Source organism: Thermobia domestica, chromosome 3, assembly GCF_964235325.1.
Source record: "Thermobia domestica chromosome 3, izTheDome1.hap1.1, whole genome shotgun sequence".
Lineage (NCBI taxonomy): Eukaryota > Metazoa > Arthropoda > Insecta > Zygentoma > Lepismatidae > Thermobia > Thermobia domestica.
Window position 1 is genome coordinate 332,287,001 of NC_137456.1, and position 23,254 is coordinate 332,310,254.

General features: G+C 38.4%; 1 protein-coding gene across 2 annotated transcripts in view; it reads right to left on the minus strand.

Moving 5' to 3' along the window:
* LOC145681219 (1-aminocyclopropane-1-carboxylate synthase-like protein 1) overlaps window positions 1–23,254 on the minus strand; it is a 66,653-nt gene that overhangs the window by 12,694 nt on the left and 30,705 nt on the right. For both annotated transcript variants that reach the window (XM_081752758.1, XM_081752757.1), the window contains exons 6-7: window positions 21,661–21,796; window positions 17,357–17,498 (exon numbers count right to left, since the gene is read on the minus strand). In XM_081752758.1, coding sequence (XP_081608884.1) covers window positions 17,357–17,498; window positions 21,661–21,796 — 278 coding nt within the window. The remainder of the gene's footprint in view (window positions 1–17,356; window positions 17,499–21,660; window positions 21,797–23,254) is intronic.

Here is a 23,254-nt window from a genome sequence, read left to right on the forward strand (position 1 = left end):
GTGTTCTCGTTACTTTATATATTATTCATTTTTCCCTTAGTTCTAAAATTCGATTTCTAGCCCTAGATCAAAGTATAGTATGAAAAATATTCTGTGAAAGCGATTAGTTTAATTTTGCAGTCAGAAGGCACATGTGGAGCTGTATACATGGTTAGTGAAAAGTATTGGGACAGAACAATAATAACGACGTGCGTGGATGGAGGCAAAAAATGTTACAATTGGCATTATTGCATTGACTTGGAGTGGGGTCACCTTCGAACCGATCTTGAATTCCGCCATATTGCATATCACACAATATTATTAAATATAAAAGGTTATGTTTTTAGACTAACTTATATCTTAATATTCCCACAAATGAGAATGTGAACTCGTTTGTGACACATCATCTGTTTGGGACAGAGTATGCTCTGTTTTACAGGGTGTCCGATGTTTAAAAGTAAATTACAGACATTCAGTAAAGTGACATCAGCATCATCCCTATTTATCGTATGATCATACTTCAGGTCTCGTTTTATCACAATACAGCAGCCTTTTAAATGGTAAACTCCGCATAAAACATTGCGACAGCTAACGCCGTGCAGTTAGGCCACCAAATATACATCTTCTTATCACATAGTCGTGTCAGGTAAAGAGACCCCTCTCTCACCTCCTTTCTTCTCTTCCATACTAAAATTAGCTAACAACATGAGCGCAATTCTTATTTCAAACTATACATGTATTAGTATAGATAAAAAGAAATAACAAAAAAGAGACGAAACAAGATTCATAGGTTGATGTAGGGAGAAACTGAAACACCCATAATGAAAAATTGAAACCAATGAATGTCTATTACACAGAGATTCAGAAATGAGCAGAGAGAGAAAGAGAGAGAGAGAGAAGAGGAAAGGAGAGGAGAAGAAGAAAAAGTAACGGGAGAACAGATAAAACTGTGGAATTCAAACGTAGTAAGAAAATAACCTAACATTATAAAGTTCCGTTTGCAGAAATCCAACAGTAATATAGAAATAATGTTTGTTTTTACATAGTTTTTCAGAACTATTCGGATATATAGACGATCCTTTAAATATTTATTACGTTACTTTCATAATGGATAGCATACTCAATTTCAAATAGAACTGTAGATCTCCGAGATATATCTAGGATAATGTCAAAGGTTTAACACACATGCTTTGTTTCCGCGTGATTCGACTGCAAATTCGGTAGTGTTCGTTGGACGTAATGATCCAAAATACATTCTAATATACCCAGTAGAGAGCGTTGGTCATATCTTCCATTTCAGACTACTAATGCGAACTGAACGAAACGAAACGAAAAGAAAAGAGAAAGAAAGAAAAAAGAGAAAATTGAAGAGTGCTATTTTATTGCTAAATATCTATCAGATATAACCTATATTAAAAGTCCAAACTGTATCGTAATGGAAAGCTACAAATGTTGGAAAGGAAAAGTTCATGTTTCTCATAGATGTAGCATCTTTAAAATTTCAACGTTAATAAAACACATTGAATTATAGGACGAGAACAAATATTGTGTCGAACTAGTAAAATAAAATTTTGTTTTCAAATAACCAGAGAGGTACTATTTTCTAGTCTTTTCCGAAGAGTTATCTGTTCCGAACATCCAGCATTGATTTCATCTCTTCCGAATATAACGTAATTTGCACAGAGAGAAAGAACACGCTAAGAGCTCATACGCATCATCGTTTCAGTCGTATGATGTTGGTTATGTTATAGACCACCACTGGATCGAGGAATTTAAATCCGTAGTGAACCCGTAATTCGACTGAGATTCGGTAACCCAGAGGATAAAAAAGAGATTTTACTTATTTCCTTGCGTTTAAACAGTATTTCTGTCAGATATGACTAAGGCCGTTGATGTTATCCCCAGAGCACGAAAAACACGACGCCGACGTTAACAGTTAATTAGATTCCCAGGACCAGGCTTCTGCTCCGTTTTAACTTTGGAATATGAACTGCATGTATGTGTGAGAGGGAGAGAGCTAGAGAAGTGAAAGATGCAAAGACAGGGAAACGTCAAGAAAGAAAGAGAGAGGGACGGGACGAATATAAATATGAAGCATACTTACTATTGCAGTGTATGATATAGAACGCACACACTATTTACTCGAACTATCGCTAGTGATGCCTTGTAAGTTCTCCATCAGGAGATGAGTCTCTGTTTGCAGCCATTATTTTATGCGAAAAAATCATACTACCTGATGGAGTATCGAACCAAGATTTTTCATTTGGAAGTCTGACACGTTACCACTACATCCCCGATTGCTTTAGCCAAACTTTGTTTAACAAATGGTGTAATGTTTCTTTCCGAGAACGATAACACGAAAATAGCAAACTGCAGATCAATGATGTCTTTGGAATGTCCTGGTAATTCCTGTTCTCTTTCCCATCCAACATTCGTAAATCGTCTCTATCATGATACAGGTGTTTGCTTTCACATTGTTATGTATTGCCAGCCCAGTATGATAAGTCGATTCTTCACAATCACTATGCTACGAGGGTCATCCGGAAATTGGTACCCGTTTGTGCAATAAAGACACAGCAATATATATTAACAAATATACAGATTTTGATTGGAAAGAACATACTTTACACTACTTCTCCACATAATCACCAAGCAAATTTAGGCATTTGTTATACAGTGTGACGAGTTTTTGTATTCTGGCGTCATAGTCCTCCGCCACCAGCGTATTGAGATACGTAGTCACGCCTTCTTTAAGTTCGTCATCACTGTCAAATCTTTTTCCCGCCAGAAAGTCGAGACACATTAGAAAAATTTTCACAGAGTTCATCAATTGTGACGCGCCGATCGTTCCTCACTCATTCGTCTACTGACCTCAGCAGTTCGTCTGTAATGACAGATGGTCTCCCTGAACGCTCCTCGTCGTGTGTACTCCCCCTCCCCAGGTTGAAGTTGCGACACCAGCGCCGAACAGACGACTCGTCCATCGCATTGTCTCCATACACCTCCTTTAATTGGGGATGAATTTCACAAGGTCGAACGTTTCGTTCATTAAGAAATTTAATCACGGCCCTCACTTCACAACTGGCGGGGTTCTCAATTCGTTTAATCATTATAAATGAGCACAAACATAACACAGGCACTGCTAGCATCACGCAACCTCGCACAGAGCAGGCAGACAAGCCACTGACGCGTTATGACCTTGCCCAGCGGCTTTCCGAGTCGTCAGTGCTTCAAGCGGCGCAAACGAGTATCACTTTCTGGATGGTTCTCGTAGAGAGCAATATTATTCATAAGGTCATTGCGTTACCCCTACACTATCATGCCATCTAAAATTTCAAGCCGAATATTACTTTCTTTAGCCCTGATCTTTGGAACGAATCGGCTTCTTCCTGTAACGTTATTTGCAACAAAGTGCACAACAAAATTGATTTGTTCGACGGCCTAGAGAGAAATAAATGCCCACTGATAAAAAAAAAGACTTACAATCGAGCAATCGAGGAAAGAATGTGAAATTAAAACATATTTTGCAGTAAGTTCTCCGTGCAAGTTCAAAAGTAAGCAAATAATAATAATAATAATAATAATAATAATAATAATAATAATAATAATAATAATAATAATAACCTATATTATAACATTGAAAGTAACTATGTGTGTGGCTCCTAATGTCTTGAACCACCCAACTGATCTCTATAAAGCTTTCAACATAGATAAGGTTCGGATCTGGGACTACTTTTGTCATTTCAGTTTGACGGTGCAACGTAGGGGCCGGTGAGAGGGAGGAACATGTAAAAAAAACTGAAAATGAAAGTGGCTGTCTTTGTGACTTCATCACTCTTGAACCACCCGACCGATCTCAATTAAATTTTCAACACAGATCAGGTTCGGGCCTAAGATAGCATTTATCTATTTACTTTGACGATATAGCTTAGGGTTGTGGAGAGGGAGAAGTTAAAAAGTGTAAATAAAAGTTGATAACTCGCGAAACAAATGATCCATCACGATCAAATTTTCAACCTAGATGAAGTTCGAACCTGAGATGGTTTCTGTCATATCACTTGGACGTTGGAACTAAAGAGATGAAGAGGAGAAGCGACATTTAACAAAGAACGAAAAATTACTGGTATAAGTGGTGTATCTGTAATTTTTGGATTCGCTGAGATTAATAGTGACACATCTGATGCTGTTTAAACCCAAATTCAGTTCCTCTAGTGGGAGGAGGGAGAGACATAAAAATGATCGAAATAACCAATATCAGTGTCGAATTCACAGTTTTCCGGCTCGCTGAGATCAACAATGACACTGCAGATGCCGTGCCCCACAACATAGGGATGGGAGAGGATATAAAAAACACAACGAAAATGGCCGATATCAAAGAGGGCTTTAGTAACACGAAACAGTGACTGAGTAACGGATCATATTAATATTTTTTCTCAATTTAACCCAATGAAGCGGGTAATTGATGCTAATAATAATAATAATAATAATAATAATAATAATAATAATAATAATAATAATAATAATAATAATAATAATAATAATAATAATAGACTACTATAGTGTGAATGTACATATTTATTATTATTATTATTATTATTATTATTATTATTATTATTATTATTATTATTATTATTATTATTCCCGTACTTTTGAACTTGCACGACGAAATTACTGAAAATATGTTTTATTTCTGTAATTTTCCCTGGATTGTATGCATTTCCTTCATTTATTAGTGGGCACTAATTTCTCTCTAGGCCGTCGAATAAATCAATTTCGTTGTGCACTTTAATTCGTTCCAAAGATCACACCTAAAGTAAGTAATATTTGGCTTCTAATTTCAGGTGGCATGAAAGTGTTCGGGTAACGCAGTGGATTTATGCATAATACAGCTATCTAACATAGGTTCAAATCTTATTCACGTCAAAGTTAATATTTTTACAATGTGATTGTGAAGAATCGACTTATCATACTGGACAAACATTACGTAAGAATATGAAAGCAAACACCTGTATCATGATAGAGACGATTTACGAATGTTGGTTGGGAAAGGGCAAGGGAATTACCAGGACATTCCAAAGACATCATTGATCTGCAGTATGAACTTTTCGTGTTGTCGTTCTCAGAAAGAAACACTACACCATTTGTTAAACAAAGTTTGCACGGCGTTAGCTGTCGCAATGTTTTTGAATCGGAGTGTACCATTTACACTTCCCTATTTTGTCCCTGAAGTGAGAAATTTTGAGTGAAATCAGAATTTTTTCTGATTTTTAAATTTTTTAGTCCCTTTGGAGCCCCGTGTAAACGTAGACATCTTAAAATCAACTGCAAAATACTATATGTGTGTACAAAATTTCAATTTTCTATCTTGAATAGTAAGGGCAGGAAAAGTATTTCATTTATCAGTAATCCCCACAGTGCCCCAGACTACCGCAAAAGACCCTGATGGCAGGTAAAAAATTTCCTGAGACATCCGTGTTTATTCTAGGATCATGGTTTGCCATCATTCTCTTGAGAATAGAACTACCTTTCAAACGGTATTATTCACATGTCTCTATCATGTATCTAACGCGGGAAAATCGCGAAGAAAGAAATTTTTCATCAAAATATCCTTTTAAAATTTTGCTGCTCTGGACCCCTCTGTTTTAACGCAGAGATCTGAAAGAAATCTGATAAATACTATTCGGTGGAGTGAATATTTGTCCAAATTTCAATCTTCTAAGTGCAAAACTAAGCCTGCCATATATATATATATATATATATATATATATATATATATATATATATATATATATATATATATATATATATATCCATAATACCCCAGATTCCCGTATAAAACAGGATCTTGTGTAGAAGTTTCCTTGAGACATCCCTATTTATCCTAGAATCGTGGGTCGTACATAATTCTCTTCAGAACTGGCTTTCAAACGATACCATTCACATGTCTCCATCGTGTATCTAAGGCTTGAAAATCGCAAAAAAAAAAGAGATTTTTGATTAAAAATATTTTTTTACCTTTTTGCCCCTATGGACCCCCAGTGTTAACGCAGAGATCACCTGAAAAAATCTGATAAATTTTGTTCGGTGGACTGCATGTTTGTGCAAAATTTCAATCTTCTAGTTGCAAAAGGAAATCCGCCAAAAAATAAAAAAGAAATAAATATCGGCCTAGTAAAAAAATATTTTTTAAAGTTTTGACGTCATCACTTCCTATGTCTCGACGCAGAAAGGCGTGAAACCATACTTAACGTATTCTACAATGCTTCTAGGCTTGGAAAACAGAAAACCCAAAGTAAAAAGCTTTATTTGTTCTTTTTAAATCGAATAATGAAGACATTCATTTAGTAGTCAAAACATATTAACAATCCACAAGAACTGTCACTTGTTGAAACCTTCATATCGAATTATGAATGGATTTCAGGTGCTGTACTCAACAAACGAAAGTCAAGCCTGATGTGTGCAAACACAGACCAACTCATGGCAGACACGTAGGCTACAACTTTCGTGCCACAACATGCACTGTGGTAGTGGTTGTCCTTATTCATCAAAGTAAAGCCCGCCATGTAACTCTTACAGGCCGAGTATACCTTTTAAATGTTTTTATATTCAGTCGTCTTTGGTTCCATACAAAACTATTTTCCTGCCAAAGAAATATCTCAGTATCATACGGAAACACAATGCAACTGCTGTGGCATACTCACTCCCTAAGGGTGAATCACGCGACAGTGTACTTATCAAAATGTGTTGGTGGCCTTGGCCTTGAAAACATTCAACTTCAGAGCTGCTCGCACATAGCTTGTGCCAAAAGGACTAGATCAGGAGAGTAATGCTCTCGGAAGTACGAACGAGAAACACAGTTCTGATTGGTTGGTGTTATCAATTTCTTGCCACGTTGCATTTAAATAGCAGAAATCAAATAATTGTTGTTGTCAGTCTTCGTGGCCGAGAGGGCTAGCGCTATATGCTACTAATGAAAGTCCCTTTTGGCGTGAGTTCAAACCCGGCTCGAGAATTTTTTTTACATTTTTAAAATATTTTTATAACACTTTTTAAATTAAAATAATATGAAAATAATATTCAAAAAAGTGATTTACTTACTTTTGTGCAGATAAGTAGTAGTAGTAGTAGGAACGGGTTAGAAACTCCGCAGGGCTCGCTTTGTTCCCCTTGTACTCCATGATATAAATTTTGTGACCAACTTAAAACAACTGGCTAGGATAGCGTTTAGAACAGCTGGCTAGATTAGCGCGCGAAAAAAACGTACTTCTGGGAGCATTACTCTCCCGAGTGGGTCGTGTGCCAAACACTGCTAATGGAGTCCCTTTCCAGCACAGTAAAAGGGCGAAAAAAGAAAAGAAAAGAAAAGAAAAAATAAAGAATACGGAAAACTGTTCCTTATGCAAAGAGCGTTTGAAAACATTTCAAAAGGTACGCTATGACTATTATCAGTTAATTGGCAACAACCGATATCACGGACAGATCCAGGAAGTTTTGAGGAGGGGGGGGGGCAGGTCTGAAAAATAAATTTGAGACATTTCTTGATATGTGGTTGGCTAACCAAAAATGTGAACTGGAGTGCTTCATAATACGTATTTATCGCCCTTCTGGAGGCTGCATTGAGGAAAGCCATGTTGTTCAACACGAGAGAATCCAGGATTACAATAAAAAACTTTTTATTACCATCTTTTTATTATTGCATTATTTTATTTTATTATTATCATTATTTTTCTTAAATTAGATTATGTAGAGTAAACTATTTTTAATTTAATTTCCTATTAACATAATTCATATTAACTCTTTACTAATATCCTTATTTTTATACTGCATAAGTACTGTCGTGAGGTTAGATTTAACACCATTATTTGTTTTGAAATTAAAATATGTTAATACGTGTTACCATTGGCAGTTGATTGTGGACCGTTTACTAGTGCTATACTTTAATGGACTTAACTAGTTTTGGGGACAAAAGATATTTTCAAAATATTTTTGACTAATGGTCTTTTGGTAATAGATTATTACGAAGCGAAAGAACATACTTAAATGAAATAAAGTTTTTTGTTATCCGAAAATAAAGTATGAAAATAAACTTATTTTTATGTAAAAAAGCATTCAATTATTAGTGCTGAGAAAATGTAACTTGTCATTCAAAAAGCTGACAATTGATGCTTTTGTGTTTGATTAGTTGCTTGGCTGCAGGCCCGTATCCACAGGGGAACTAGGGTGCCGGGCCCCCCTAAAGTTTTATTGTTCCCCCTAACAGGGACGTACCCATAAATTTATTTCGGGAGGGGCGTAAAGCGTTTTGGAGGGGTTCAAATACAATTTGAGACTAAATTATATGAAAATTTCTAAAATTGCCCCTAAAAGTAGATTACATTTTTTTAAAGTCGGGATTTCGGGGGGCGAACCCCAGGACCCACCCTGCGTATGCCCCCTAAAATATTCACGGTAGGCTTGCAAATGAACTGCTATACTATAATGATGAACTATAATATGGTTGGATCAGCCCCCTAACTTCTACCGCCCCCTCATATTTTTGGGCTGGCTACGGCTACCTACCAATACACACAATGATTAGTCTTAAGGGGCTGTCCACATATTACGTAACGCTACTTTTGACCAATTTTTATCCTCTCCCTCCCCCTTGTCACACTTCGTAATGCAAGGCTGAACCCCTCCCCCGTTCGTTACGTAACACTTTTGGATTTTTGTTTTCTCACCAATTTTTCTTATTTTGGGAGTTATTATAATAAAAACTATTTTTAATAGCAGAAATTTTATTACAAAATGCTCTTTTTCTGAATATATTTGTAGTATTTTTAACTAATAAATCAAAGTACCGGTACGTATTAGAAAATGGTAGGATGGTAATAATATTTTAACCCCATAAGATTGCTTAATTGACAGTCCTAATTCTTCAAAACTGCATACTGTCGTTTCCCAAGGAGATCACACCTATCCTTTTCGGTCAGATGATGACAACGAGGGTCACTACGAAAGTTTTGAGATACGCATTGTTGTGGCACAGTATTTGAATTCCAACAATTGCGTTCGGTAGTGGTATCCAGAGCAAAGAAGCGAAGCAGGTTTCAACGACGTATCGCCTTCACTTGTTTGTTGATGTGAGCAGTATTCGGCTGTCTAGAATGGAGCTCGAAAGGGAACCTTTTCGGGCAATGATCCTTTACGATTTCAAAAGTGGTTTGAACGAAACACAAAGCCTTGACCGTTTGCAGGGGACATTTGGGGTCCTTGCTAATTCCCGTGCTACAATTTTTCTGTGGTTTGGTGAATTCAGAAGAGGCCGGACATCGCTTAAAGATGGAGAGAGAGCTGAACGTCCTGCAAAAGCTGTGTCAGATGAAAACATTGCCGCTGTGGAACAAATGATTCGAGAAAATCCTTGAACAACTTTCAACGACATTGAATCTACAGTGAACATTGGATCGCCAGCAGTAACAAAAATTCTTCATGTTCATCTTCGGTTCACGAAGGTTTCATCTCGTTGGGTGCCTCACACTTTGACTGAACAGCAGAAGCGCATGCGTGTGTAATGGTGTGAAGAAATGCTTGCAAGATTTGATGGAGGCAATTCTCGACGCGTCTCTGACATTGTTACTGGTGATGAGACTTGGATCTATCAATTTGACTCTGAAAATAAACGCCAGTCTACAGTTTGGATCTTTCCAGACGAAAATCCACCCACGAAAGTGAAACGACCGCGAAGTGTGGGGAAGAATATGGTCGCAACTTTCTTCTCCAAATCTGGCCATGTTGCAACTGTTCCACTTGAAGAACAAAGGACTGTTACTGCTCAATAGTACACTACTGTTTGCCTAACAAAAGTGTTCCACAAGCTTCGGGAACGGCGTCCAAGAACTGGATTGCGTGGGATCCTGCTTCATCATGACAACGCGTCCGCACACACGGTCAATATCACAATTCAGATTTTAGAAGCTAGGGAGGTCAAACTTATGTCTCATTCGCCGTATAGCCCTGACCTGGCCCCGTGTGATTTTTTCTGTTCCCCAGGATCAAAGATCGCTTGCGTGGGAAGAGATTTTGCAGCCCTGAAGAAGCTGTAGTGGCTTACGAGAACGAACTTTCAACACTTGAAGAAAAAGGCTGGCAACACTGCTTCCAAAAGTAGCTTTCGAGGATGCAAAAGTGTGTACAGTGTAATGGTGAATACTTTGAGAAAATGTAAGTGTTAAATTGATTTTAAGTAAGTTATTTCACATCTGAAAACTTTCGTAGTGACTCTCGTACTGACAAGGAAGATGAAGGTGGAACAGGATCTGAAGAACTAACATCGATCTCTTTTTCAGGGATCCAGGATGCTTCGTGCATTTGAAATTCGCCAGTTTCGACGATGCAAAGTTGCCTTCCTCGTCGACCACAGATTCAAAGTAGCTGCGCATGTGAAGAAGCAGGGACATCTCGTTTGTGAAGAAGCTCTCGAGCATCTTTTTTGGACTTAGGACTTCAGCTTACCTCTTTTCATATTCTTCTTGTCCTAAATCAGTGCGAGAATGCGAATAAACTCAATTTCTTCAGAAATATTCAAATTCAAAAATCAAAAATTTAGTACGAGATAATATCCGACGAATTAGGTTTTTTAATATCTTATTTTGATCTATAAATCCTGGATCGTTCCATCGCGGAAAATATAATTTCACGAAAAAGAATTTCTTCTGTTTCCTATGCAAAACCCCTTAGAAGAATAGAGTGAGTAATGATTCAAATCAAAGGTTTCAGATAACATTCTCAGAAATAGCAATACTAGTTGGAACATGAGGGCATTTTCAGGCGGTGGTTACGATCACTAACAACTAACTCCGGAAAAGCGTGTTCTCTAAATCCAATGCTGCGATAGCCACAAAACGGAGTTTTATTGTATTGTAATACATGCAGGATTCGCCACCATTTACGCTGGTGTCTAGTGCGTCTTCGAATCTCTTCTGTATGATTCAATTTATATAGGCTATAGTTCGCAATTTTCCAAAACAATAGGAATATTTATTTATCTATATCGATATATATATATATATATATATATATATATATATATATATATATATATACGAGGGTTGGAACTTAAATAGTGGCAACACTGCTGTGGAGACACTATGCAATGAAATGTACTAGTGGCGCTGATAGCGCACGTTGTTAACATACCTACCTAACCTCTGAGCAAGTAGACTCGCCCGTCCCACGTCACCGGCAGGCTCACAAGCGAGGGAAGCACAGTCACTTGTGAGCGAGCGGTCTAACGTAAAGGTGTCACTATGTTTTCGAAACAGGAACAACGGAGTTGGATCAAGATTGAATGTGCCAGAGGTCGTACAGCACAACAGTGTCATCAAGGGCTTCAAGAGGCGTGTGGGGAATCGGCATTGCCGTACAGAACAGTGGCACGGTGGGTAAAAACCTTTAACGAAGGTCGGCAAACTGTGGCGGACATGCATCAGGCAGATCGTCCTAGCGTCTCTGAAGAAGAAGTGCAAGCTTTTGCCGCGTTAGTAAACAGTGATCGACGCCTGACGATTCGTAAGCTCGCCCACGAAACCGGATTAGGGCATTGACGGTCTGCCCTGGAGGAACGTAATGCGTTAGGATAACACACCATAAGTTTCACCACACTGGGGCTCTGACACACTTTCGACTTTCGCGGCGACCCATAATGACGCCATTCGTTGGATTGGCGTTTCAGTGTTGGCTCGTAAGATCTGGCCCATGTTTCATCCAGTGTTATGATACGGCGTAAGAAAGCCTCGCCTTCGCGCTCATACCGCTCCAAGCGCGTCTGAGCAGCGTCGTAACGCATCCATTTTTGCATTTCCATCAACTCATGCGGAACCCATTGTAATGCAGTTTTCCGCATGCCCAGGCGAATCCTTCAGAATGCGAAGCACAGTCTTACGCGCTAATCCGGTTTCGTGGACGAGCTCACTAATCGTCAGGTGTGGATCACTGTCCACTAGCGAATTTGACACCTTTACGTTAGACCGCTTGCTCACAAGTGATTTGTGCTTCCCTCGCTTGTGCGCCTGCCAGTGACGTGGGACGGGCGAGTCTATTTGCTCTGAGGTTAGGTAGATATGTCAACAACGTGCGCTATCAGCGCCACTAGTACATTTCATTGCATAGTGTCTCCACAGCAGTGTTGCCACTATTTAAGTTCCAACCCTCGTATATATATATATATATATATATATATATATATATATATATATATATATATATATATATATATATATATATATATATATATAAATGAAAGTGACTATGTTTGTAACTTAATAACTCTTAACCACCCGACCGATCTCGTTCAAATTTTCAATATAGATGAAGTTCTGACCTGGGATGTTTTTTATCATTTTACTTTGAAGGTGCAACTTGGGGAGGGGGAATATATAAAAAATGATTGAAAATGAACGATGTTAGTGTCAAATGCATAAATTTCGGCGTCGCTGAGATAAACAGTGACTCTTTCGATGCAATTTAAATCCAAATTCACCCCGCAACTTGGGTAAAGTGGAGGATGACATATACAAAATGTTCGAAAATGACTGATATTAGAGTCGAGACCATGATGTTAGGGGTCGCTGAGATGAACAGTAACACTTTCGATGTCGTTTAAATTAAAATTTGGCCATGCAACTTGGGGAAGGGGAGATATATAAAAGTGATCGAATATGACCGATATTTGTGTCGAATCCATAGTTTTTGGAGTCCGTAAGTTTATGGTGACAGTTTTGGTGCTTTATATATCCAAAATGAAACGTATTCTCCCCGTATGAAAAACGGGCATTCTAGCTAATTTATAAAAAAGAAAAAAACAATAAAATTATTTGTTTAAAAGATTGTATATAAATCTGAGAATAAAAATAAAAAATACAGCAGAAAAACTGTTACGTAGCGCAGACCTAAAGCCCCTCCTCCCCCTTATCACTCTTCATAACGCAAGGCCGAACCCCCTTCCCTCCTTGCCGCGTTACGTAATATGTGGACGACCCCTAAATGTGTCTTAATCACATATCCATTAGACACAGAACAAATATAGACACTTTAGTTCTTCTACTGACAGTCAGTACATATAGTGATTTTTCTTTATTGACCCTTATGCACATTTCGGTTGCACATAGAACAAATCCAAGAACGTTTTATGTCATCAATTCGAGGACAAATAGCACATCTCTTTCTTTTAGCTGGAGAATTTGTTTGCGGACAGTCTTCATTGATGTTCCTATCAGTTAGTCGTAACAATGACTGCCGAAGCCTACGAGAAAGTGTCCCGCATTCGCCCCTTACTTTTAGGTGATCTTGAGCAAGAGTCATCGTAATACTCCTCATGAAGTCTCGTCTCTGAAGTCTTCTTGGTTCGTTGGAAAGATGGTAAAAAAAACAAGGCTATTTAAGCATGCAACGTCCAGTATTCTATAGAAAATTGCAAGAAACGGAAACTTTTAACTCAAGCCTTTTCGACCCGGGCCATTTTGACGTGTGGTCATTTTGACTTGGACTCTTTTTTCGCGGAGACTTTTGACCTGGACATTTCACACTGGGCTGTTTTGACCCGGGCCCTTTTCACGCGGGATCGTTTTGACTCGGGTACTTTTCTCGCGGAGACCTTTTGACGCGGGCTGTTTTTCTAGCGGGGCTGGTTTGAACCGTGCCCTTTTGAGTTGCATCCTTTTGACCCGGCCTCTTTCGAAGTAGGGACCATTTGTCGCGGGGTCTTTTGACTCGGCTCCTTTTCACGCGGGGCCGTTTCTACTCGGGGCCTTTTGTTGCTAGGCCCTTTTGACCTGCAGACTTTTTGACTTGCGCTCTTTTAACGCGGGGCCGTTTTTTCTCGGTTCCGTTTGACGTAGTAACCTTTTGACTCGGGTTTTTTCTCGCGGGATCCTTTCGACCCGGGCTCTTTTGACGCAGGGCCCTTTTAACTCAAGCCCATTTAACCTGGGCCCTTTAGACGTGGGGCCATTTTGACTCGGGTCCTTCTGTCGCGGAGACCCTTTCACACAGGTCCTTTTGACTCGGGCCCTTTTGTTGCAGAGATATTTTCAACCCGGGCCTTTTGTCGGGGGGCTCTTTTATCCGAGCCCTATTGACCTGGGCTCTTTTCACGCGGAGCCCTTTTTATTTGGGCCTGTTTGACGCAGGTCCATTTTGACTCCGGTCTTTTTGTCGCAGGCCACTTTTGACACGAGCTCTCTTGACGCGGGGCCGTTTTGATCCGGGAACGTTTGTTGCAAAGAGCTTTAGACCCGGTCCTTTTCGACTCGGGCATTTTTGTAGCGGGGCCCTTTTTGACACAGTCCGTTTGGCATAGAGCCCTTTTTACTCGAGCTCTCTTAACACAAGGTTCTTTTTTACTCCGGTCTCTTTGTCGCAGGACGATTTTGACCTGAACTTTTTCACGCTGTTCCGATTTGACCCGGACCCTTTTGAGGCGGGATAGTTTTGACTCGCGCTCTTTTTACGCAGGCCCCTTTTAACTCGAGCCCTTTTGACGCGGGGTCGTTTTGAGTCGTTCCCTTTTGTCGCGGATACCCTTATACCCAGACCTTTTTCACACTGGGCCGTTTTGATTCGGGTCCTTTTGAGGAGGGTTCCTTTCGACCCAGGCTCTTTTGACACAGGGCCTTTTAACTTTATCCATTTTGACCCGTACAATTTTGACGCTGGGCCATTTTAACTCAGGCCTTTTCGTTGCTTCGCTCTTTTGACCCTTGCCCTTTAGAAACCGGTCCTTTTGACTCGGGCCCTTTTGTTGCGGGATCCTTTTCACTTGTGCCCTTTAGAGGCCGCTCCTATGACCCGGAAATTTTCTGACCCAGGCCCGTTTGATGCGGGTCCGTTTTGCCTTGAGCTCTTATGTCGCTGGTCCTTTTGATCGTTCCTGTTTTGACTACGGCCTTTCTGTCCTCGCCCTTTCGTCTTGCCCTTCTGACATAGAACCATATATATAACGCAGCAGCTGAAATGCGTGGGGCAGGCGGCGGGTATGAGTAAATCGATTATTAATCGATCCCTGGCGCAGGAAAATTAGTTACGCTATTGATCATATCTCTTTCTTTCTCTTCTCTCTATATCATGTCTGGAGATGAATGTTCTGACTAATAGGCTACAGTGGCGATTTTAAAAAGTAAGACGATATATGCTATCAATTACAAATGTTATGAATTTTAACTTCATATATATAGCGTAATAAATCGAAAAACTCTATATCGGCCTTTTGCTCCCCCCTCCTGTTGGAAAAATCTTGCTGGTGTTAAGGATTATCATGTTGCTTAGTTACTGTATTATATTGTGCTATACAAACAATAAATACATATGTGTTTTTTTAATAAGAAGAACCTTATCTACATTTATTACGGACCTTGCTTTACGACAGCGAAACATATTCACGTTCAGCGTAATCAGTTTCCATTCTGAAATAAGGACGGTGAGACGAAAGAAATTATTGACGCATACATTTAGGACTTAGAAAAGTGTCCTGCGAACATGTCGTAGTGAATTCCTGAAGAGTGACATGCGCTAGTAGCAATTGTTAGCAGTTATTAACTGAACATAGAAGATAATAAACTGAAAAACTGAAAATACGAATCTTTTCAGAGATGACAGTGTACTGATCCTTTAAATCTGTTCCTTTACTCCTTATACATACGTTATTTCCCTAATCAAAATAAAAACTGTTCAAAATTAATCACAATTTCTTATGCAACCATCCCTTCCTTGGAGTACTGCCCGGTCACATATCCGTCACGGCGATGTAAAGGCACTTTTGGCGACGAGGATACATATGCTAAAGCTCGTGGTTGGTTTGATGTATTGAAATTAACGTCCTTTTTAGAACGGAGGCTATGGGAGACGTGAATCTTCAGCTTAACGTAGGATCGGAGCACATAACATTCCACTGGAAACAAAACCCTGGTGCTAAATGATTTATTCTTACATATATTGTTATCTAATGAACTTATGTTAGAAAAGAAGGCATGGAATAAAGGTTTCATTAATGATGAATGTAGGTCAAAAGAAAATGTAACTTACATTAGTAAGACGGAGTTGAACCATCTATAGTCCACCCTGTATATAAGTCTAGTATAAAAGGGTGCCCCTAAAGACAGTGAGGTGTACTTTCTTGGACATGTATTTATTAAGTGACTTCAGTATTATAATACTTTTGAATAATGAATTTATACATTGTCGACTCCACGCTAAGATTACCAAACTGCAAAAATCTGGGTTGAAAATCACGTTTCAAATTTTCGCAGCTACGGTATATATGTTTGCATAAAATTTAGACTTAGTGTTTCACTTTGACATAGTTGAAGATGACATCAACATTGGTATCTGTGCCATAGTGTGAACGTGAAGTACAACATTGCTACTTGCACAAGCTCGTTGTTTCATGAATACTTTTAAGATTAGTTGTGGGCCATTCTACTTGCAATGGAGTTAACGTTGCTGGAGGAGAAAATGTGCACTTGGTGTTTTGAAACTCACGACAGGTGCTCAACACTGTTTGAAGTCGGCGCATTGAGTGATTTAGGGAAGGAGCTTAAGTATAATTTTCCGACAGGTACTTGTCTACGCAATTTCATCATAGTATATTCCATTTGTATACTATTATTTTTTTAAATATAGGAATATTTTTCAAAATTTCAGGTATACAAGATGTCCCAAAAATGCACGTAAACTTAGGCAATTTTTCCACAAATATAGACGTGCAAAAACGTTCATGACAATATATACTCTATAATTCTTAATTCCCGAATTCTGAAGGGATGTTCAATATCACTAGATTCTTACATGCATCTAGAGACGTTCTAGGTGTGCAACCACAGCCTGGGTACAGACTTAAATGAACGTTTTAGAACGTACACGTATCTGTTTAATAGTTTATATCAGATGAGTTTGATGTCCAGAACATAGATTATCCTGATATCCGAGGGTACTAACATGTAAATAGTTAGATACTGACAAACAAGGTTTCTGAATGACAGTGTATATGTGAACGTATTCTACGTCGTCTTGAAACAAACGTTTTCAACTGCTGGTAGTTTGCCAGTCTGATGCGAAAAGGACAGTACATGAATTCTGTGTTGATCAGCATGCTTGGACACAAGGCAGTCATATCATGAAGATTTTCGGTCATGTACATCTGTGGAGTTCGACTATTACGTAATTTATCTTATCAATTGCTTTAAACAAACTATATTTCCAGGTCGACTTTTCCAATGTATTCTCTATCTGGAATCCTTAATATGAAACTAGTATTACCAATGTAGTTTACTTGTGGTTAAGAAGAGACAACACGTGGCTATTTAAAACCATATCAAAAGCTCATTGCTTCGTTACAGTTTACCTCTGTCAGTTAGTAGGTCTGCAACCATGGTATGGATACACGCAGTTACACCTGTGTACATGGCAGTTGCTTTACTCAGAGCCAAGAGATCATTATTACAGGTAACTACAATTCCGATTCTTAAGCCAGCAAGGCAAAGATCCTGAAAGAAAACAAAGATATTCCGACATCAGAAGTTGTGAAAACTTTTTTGAATAGTCTAATTGCAAATTTACGTATGCATTTGTTCACAATATTATCATACAAGAGATGCTTAATGCGTATAATCAACTTTACTTTGCAGTTCTCAAGTTACTATATATTCCAAGGTAACTTTTATCTGCAAATTGTAGCGGAATTACTCAACAATACATATACATGATTATCAAAATAGTAGAAAGGCATGAAACCCTGTCCCCTGAACAACTCAGTCTGGGTTTGCAGCGATCATGCAGCTGTTGCTGATTGTGTGCTGTGACAAACTCCGTACTATACTAGAAACAGTAGTGTGCAGTGAACTCACTTGACGTCGATAATGTAAAATGTGTGGCATCTTTGATTTCCAAAAACAGCAAATTGTTGGCGTTTGATTATATGATGCATGCGTGACAAAACTACCAAGAGTGTTCGGTGTGTTGCAGAACACAGAATCCGTGGTGACTCGGTCTACAAAATACCAGGTAAAACCGCATTGGCGGCAAAAAGAAACAGTGGTCAGAAGGGAATCCTCGGTGACAGCCCTACCAAACATTAAAGAGGATTGTCAATCACGATCGTCATGAGACTGCGGTGTAAGTGACGGAAGAATGGAAGCAGGACGTCACACAGATTATGTCAACAATCACAGTCCATCGTAAGCTACATGATATGGAAGGGTCGAGTTGCATGGCGAAACTGCAGATAAGGAACAATCATGCTCTAGTAGCATGATGCCAATGGTTCCGTGAACACGTAACATGAACCGCTGATAGGTGAGTCGTTCAGTTCCAAAGCGACTCTTGACCATTTATATCAAATCCCAGAGAACCTAGAAAAACTATAAGATCGATGCGTTTTGTAGAACTCGAAATATTTGAGGACGTTCAAGTTCTTCACATGAACACACGGCAGTATTCTCAGTTCTCCAAAACATGCAGATCTTTCATTGCTTCTAAGTTTTCTGGGATTTTGTGTAAATGGACAAGAACCGTTTTGGAACTGGACAAGTAAAGTGAAAACATGTGATAAGTGGTCCAATGAGTCATCGTTGACCTTGTTTCATACCATGAGTTGTATTTATGTGGCGGATACCCAAAGAAACATATGATCCGCACTGTGTCCTCCCAACTGTGAAACGTGGTACTGACTCTGTGATGGTGTAGACCGCAATTCTTGTAAGTGAATCTTGTCGTGACGCTTCCGGAATGCGTCACTGCTCGTGATACGTTGCCATTTTAAAGGCTGATGTGCATCCCATGTTCGAGATATTGCTTCCGATCAATGATGCTATATTCAAGGATAATAATGTGTCATTCACACAATGAGAGCTTTTGCTGCGTGGTTTAAGAAAAATCGTCATAAAGTTGAACTCGTTCTCTGGCCTACCCAATCCTCTGGTCTGGACAGAATTAATCATCTGATCATCTCTGGTTTGTTTTATAGACATGAATCGTGCGCAGATTCCCATGTTGATGTTTTCTCACGGAAATAAGTGTTACACTGGTCACAAAATGAGGCGGTGAGTGTTCCAGTTACTAACATTTATGACTTGTAAAACTCGATTCCAAGTTGAGAATTAAATTTTCAGTTACTTATTTAACCAAATTTCCACCAATTATAGCAATCATTCTCCGTTTCATGTCATTGTAGGACAAGTTCAAAAATTAATCCGTTTTAGTGAGAGTGAAAAACCACACAACAGCGTCTCTTATCATGTAAGGAAGAAAATGACGTTTCTTCACTGCATTCAACTCTTAAATACCACTGTAGGATTCGAAAAATTTGAAAAACCTAAAATAAAGTGTTCTTCCCATCTACTGTAATGAAGGAAAATAGGGTCTACAATCCAATCAAGTACGTAAATCGCGACTGCGGAGTCGCACCTGCCACTTCCATTATATAACACTACTAGATTATATTACACTACCATTATATTACTATATTACACACATACTAGATAGACAATTAAGGAATATGTTTTTTTCTTTAGTATGAGGAAAGGATTGCAAAAAGAGCAACGGCTCTCATTTAAATATCTCCAAAAATAATGACAAAGTCCAAAATCGACAAAAGGGCACGAGAGATTTCGAGGAAACTGTGCATGCAGATACTAGACTTAAAAGTAAAACATACTTATTTTTGCGTTTCTGCGGAAAAACTTATTGCAGGGGCCTAAGTCCCTCTGAAAATATTTTCAGGAAAGCTCGAAATCTCCAAAAGAACAGGAATAATTTGCAGAAAAAAGCGTATATACATACTAGATATACAAGTAAAATATACGTATTTGTTATTTCCTGCGGAGAAACTCTTTATAAATACCTCAGTAAAATATACACAAATAGAACCACGCACTTCAAAATACAAATATCACTATATCTTACGCAAAACATCTAGAAAATGCGTCAATAGAAAATTTTTGGGAGGCGATTTAAAAATTAGTGGCAATATTTCTACTCTAAGCAAAAACGGAAGGGTCGGAGTTTAAAATAAAGAAACAGCACTTTAATGTGTGCAGTAGGACAAGGGGTTAGGTTTGAAAAGTAAAAAATATAAAGCGTTCACCTCCGGTGCTTGGGGTCCCTGCTTCGATCCCAGCTCGCGCCGTGTGGACTTTGTGGTGGACAAACACCGTGCTCATGGCTTTTCTCGGGGTTCTCCCGTATTCTCCCACTTTCTTCATTCCACCATTTTATTCATTTCTCATTATCCCCGTCTCCTTTAGCCTCAAGGGCATATCTGTGGGACGTAAAACTGAAATACTGAAAAAATAAAAGCCAGTATCCACTATGAGCAGTATGGTCTCGTCAGTTGTTGTAGCTCGAAATAACGGAAGTAAAATTAAGCTGTTAGAGATTTGGAAATGACAAGCCATCCCAGGATTTAGTAAATTAAAACTTGTAGCGCAGAGGTAATGGGTTCGTGACTTTGCTTGCTTTACACAGACGAAATTGAATAATTTTTAATTGAAAATAGATCTGAATTAAGAGGCTAAAAAGAGGATAGCACAGATTTAGGATATGCTAGGGAAAGACAAAAGTCTACACAGCTTTTGTCTGAAACTTTCGGCGATTCTCCATCAATAATTCTCTCAGTCTGTTGCTGTCTTCCTTCAGAAACATGATCTCCAGGTAATGAGCGGCCAGCTTGGCAGGGGTGCAACGAAATTGAATCAATGTATGACGTTGAACCATATGGAGTACAGGCGCTCTTTTAGTAATAAAGTTATTCTTGTCGTGTGTACAAGAAGACGCAGATATGTATATTACACCAATAAAACATGGGTAATATTTAGATCCCAAACTAGAACTACTGAACATTTCATCTACATCCTCACTTGTAGACTGACATTATGTACTCTTCCTCCATGTGTCCTGTCATCTCTGGGTTTGTTTCAAGTCATCAGTCATTGAATTCTCCTTTCAATGTATCGGCAAGAATCTGATGAAATGTATAGAATGTATAGACTGACGTCAGATAAGGTGATCATCAGAATGTGGACAAAGGAACAATCTGTATGTTAATTCATTACGAAATGCATAAAAGAAAAGAGTAAAAAAAAATTCTTTTATATCTGTGTCTGTAGGTGAACTCAAGTTGCGCTGAAAGAAACACAAATTAAAATATAATTGTAATATTGATTTGATAATGATTTCAAGTCCATGATTTCATATAAATAATGTTTGTCATTTTCACAGAATTGCAGTCTAGTATATAACAAGTTCAAAACATATTATTATTTTATTATTATTATTATTATTATTATTATTATTATTATTATTATTATTATTATTATTATTATTATTGTTTCACACCATTCATTTTGCTGGACACGATATCTTCATAGTACAGTATATAACCATGATTGAATATAAGAACCCATGTCTATCATTAAACATGAGAGCTTGAGAAAGTTTGAAGTACATAGGACCAGCCCTAAAAATTTTGGAATTGACAAAAAATCGTAATTGTTCTCTAGGGCTCCGATAAATTTTCTTGGTCCAATGTGATTCACTAACCACTTCCAGATCTTCACATGACTTTGTTTTCTGTCTGAACCTTAGCAATCCATTTCTTCCAAAGATTACAAATGCAAGAAACTTTAAGAAATGAAAGTATTTTTCACTTACCTTGCTTAAACTCCAAAAGAAGTGAGTCATTTCTGGAACTGGAATATTTTGGAATCGAAGTATGCTGTGAAAGTCGCTATTGTCATCGTATATGGACAATGCATACGCTTCATCAGATATGTAATGTAAGTTGTACCTGAAATCACAGCAAAGACCAAAAGTATTTACATCATACAATATTACACTCTAACGTTCAACAAGAACTTAATTTTATGAAGTATTTGTCGTTCTGCCTGTCCAGGGCTTAATTAAAGGGATTATTAAGGCTAGAAGAACATGTTTTTTTTTTTTTTTTTTTTTTAATGCTAGCCAAAGCTAGCTACCTTTTACAGGGTTACGCCCTGTTTGAGGGAAGTGCTGTGAGGAGACTGAGGTTTAAAGGTCGTGAGGTGGTCTAAGTGCTTTATTACATCTTTATTCGTTGAAATGCTGGACTTAAGGAACTTTGCGTTCCTTAACATTTGGCTTGGAGAAATAACGTTCACAGTTTACATATATTGATACAGTGATGAATACATTCTAGGAATGAAAGACAGACATACATTCTTTAGTTGTTAGGAATTACAAAATTACAAATTATTTATTACAAACATTATGATTGTTAGTTTATAATAATAATAATAATAATAATAATAATAATAATAATAATAATAATGATAATAATAATGAAATGGAAAGTGAGAATGTCAGTACTGAGAAAGTGATGGAAATAGCATACATAATAAGAGAGAAATATAACATGGATGAAAAGAGGCTTATTGTGAAATTAGGAAATATGGAAACAATGTAGTGTAAGATACGATTCTTTAGTTAGGTGATGATGGAGATGAAGGATGGAGTGAGGTGCAATGCACAAAACAACACAACGGGGAGATGTTAACAGACGCATGAGGTTATCTTCTTGCCTAGGGGGACTCTAGGCTATGATGTAAGACGGTGGGAACCCAAGTTAGTATACAAAGGAAATCACTGTGCGTGAAATGATGGGAAAATGAGGGGAAGATGAGTATGAATGGTGTAATCATCTAGAAGCATAAGCATGGGATCATCGGGAGGAAGTGTGTAGTGATATAACGTGAAAAGAAGGGATAAGGGAGTGTGTACATGGCGTGAAGGTGTAGGATGTAGTGCTAAATAATGCATTGTGTCAAACAGAAGAGGATGGTGAGCTTGAAAACGGCTACGGATGTAAGAGAGTCGGAGGGTTTCGAGGTGATATTGCAACGTTGGAAAAGAAATACGGCTATAAAGGTCACGTGTTGGGCTAGGCAATTGTATACGAAAGGCTATACGGAAAGCGTGGCGTTCAAGGACAAGAAGCTTATGGTAGAATTTGTCGGAAGCGGCTATCCAAGCTGTAAACCCATAGGTTAAAGTAGGGCGAAGAAAGACCTTGTAAGTGTTTAGAATAGTGTGCGGTGATAGACCCCAAGTTGTACCGGCGAGACGTTTAAGTAAATTAAGTCTATTATAAGCTTTTGTCGTAATTGCTTTAAGATGTTGCATCCATGTAAGATGAGTATCAAAAGTGATGCCTAAGTAAGTTACTGTCCTGGTAGCTTGCAACGGAACCTGATCCACATGGAGAGAAAGA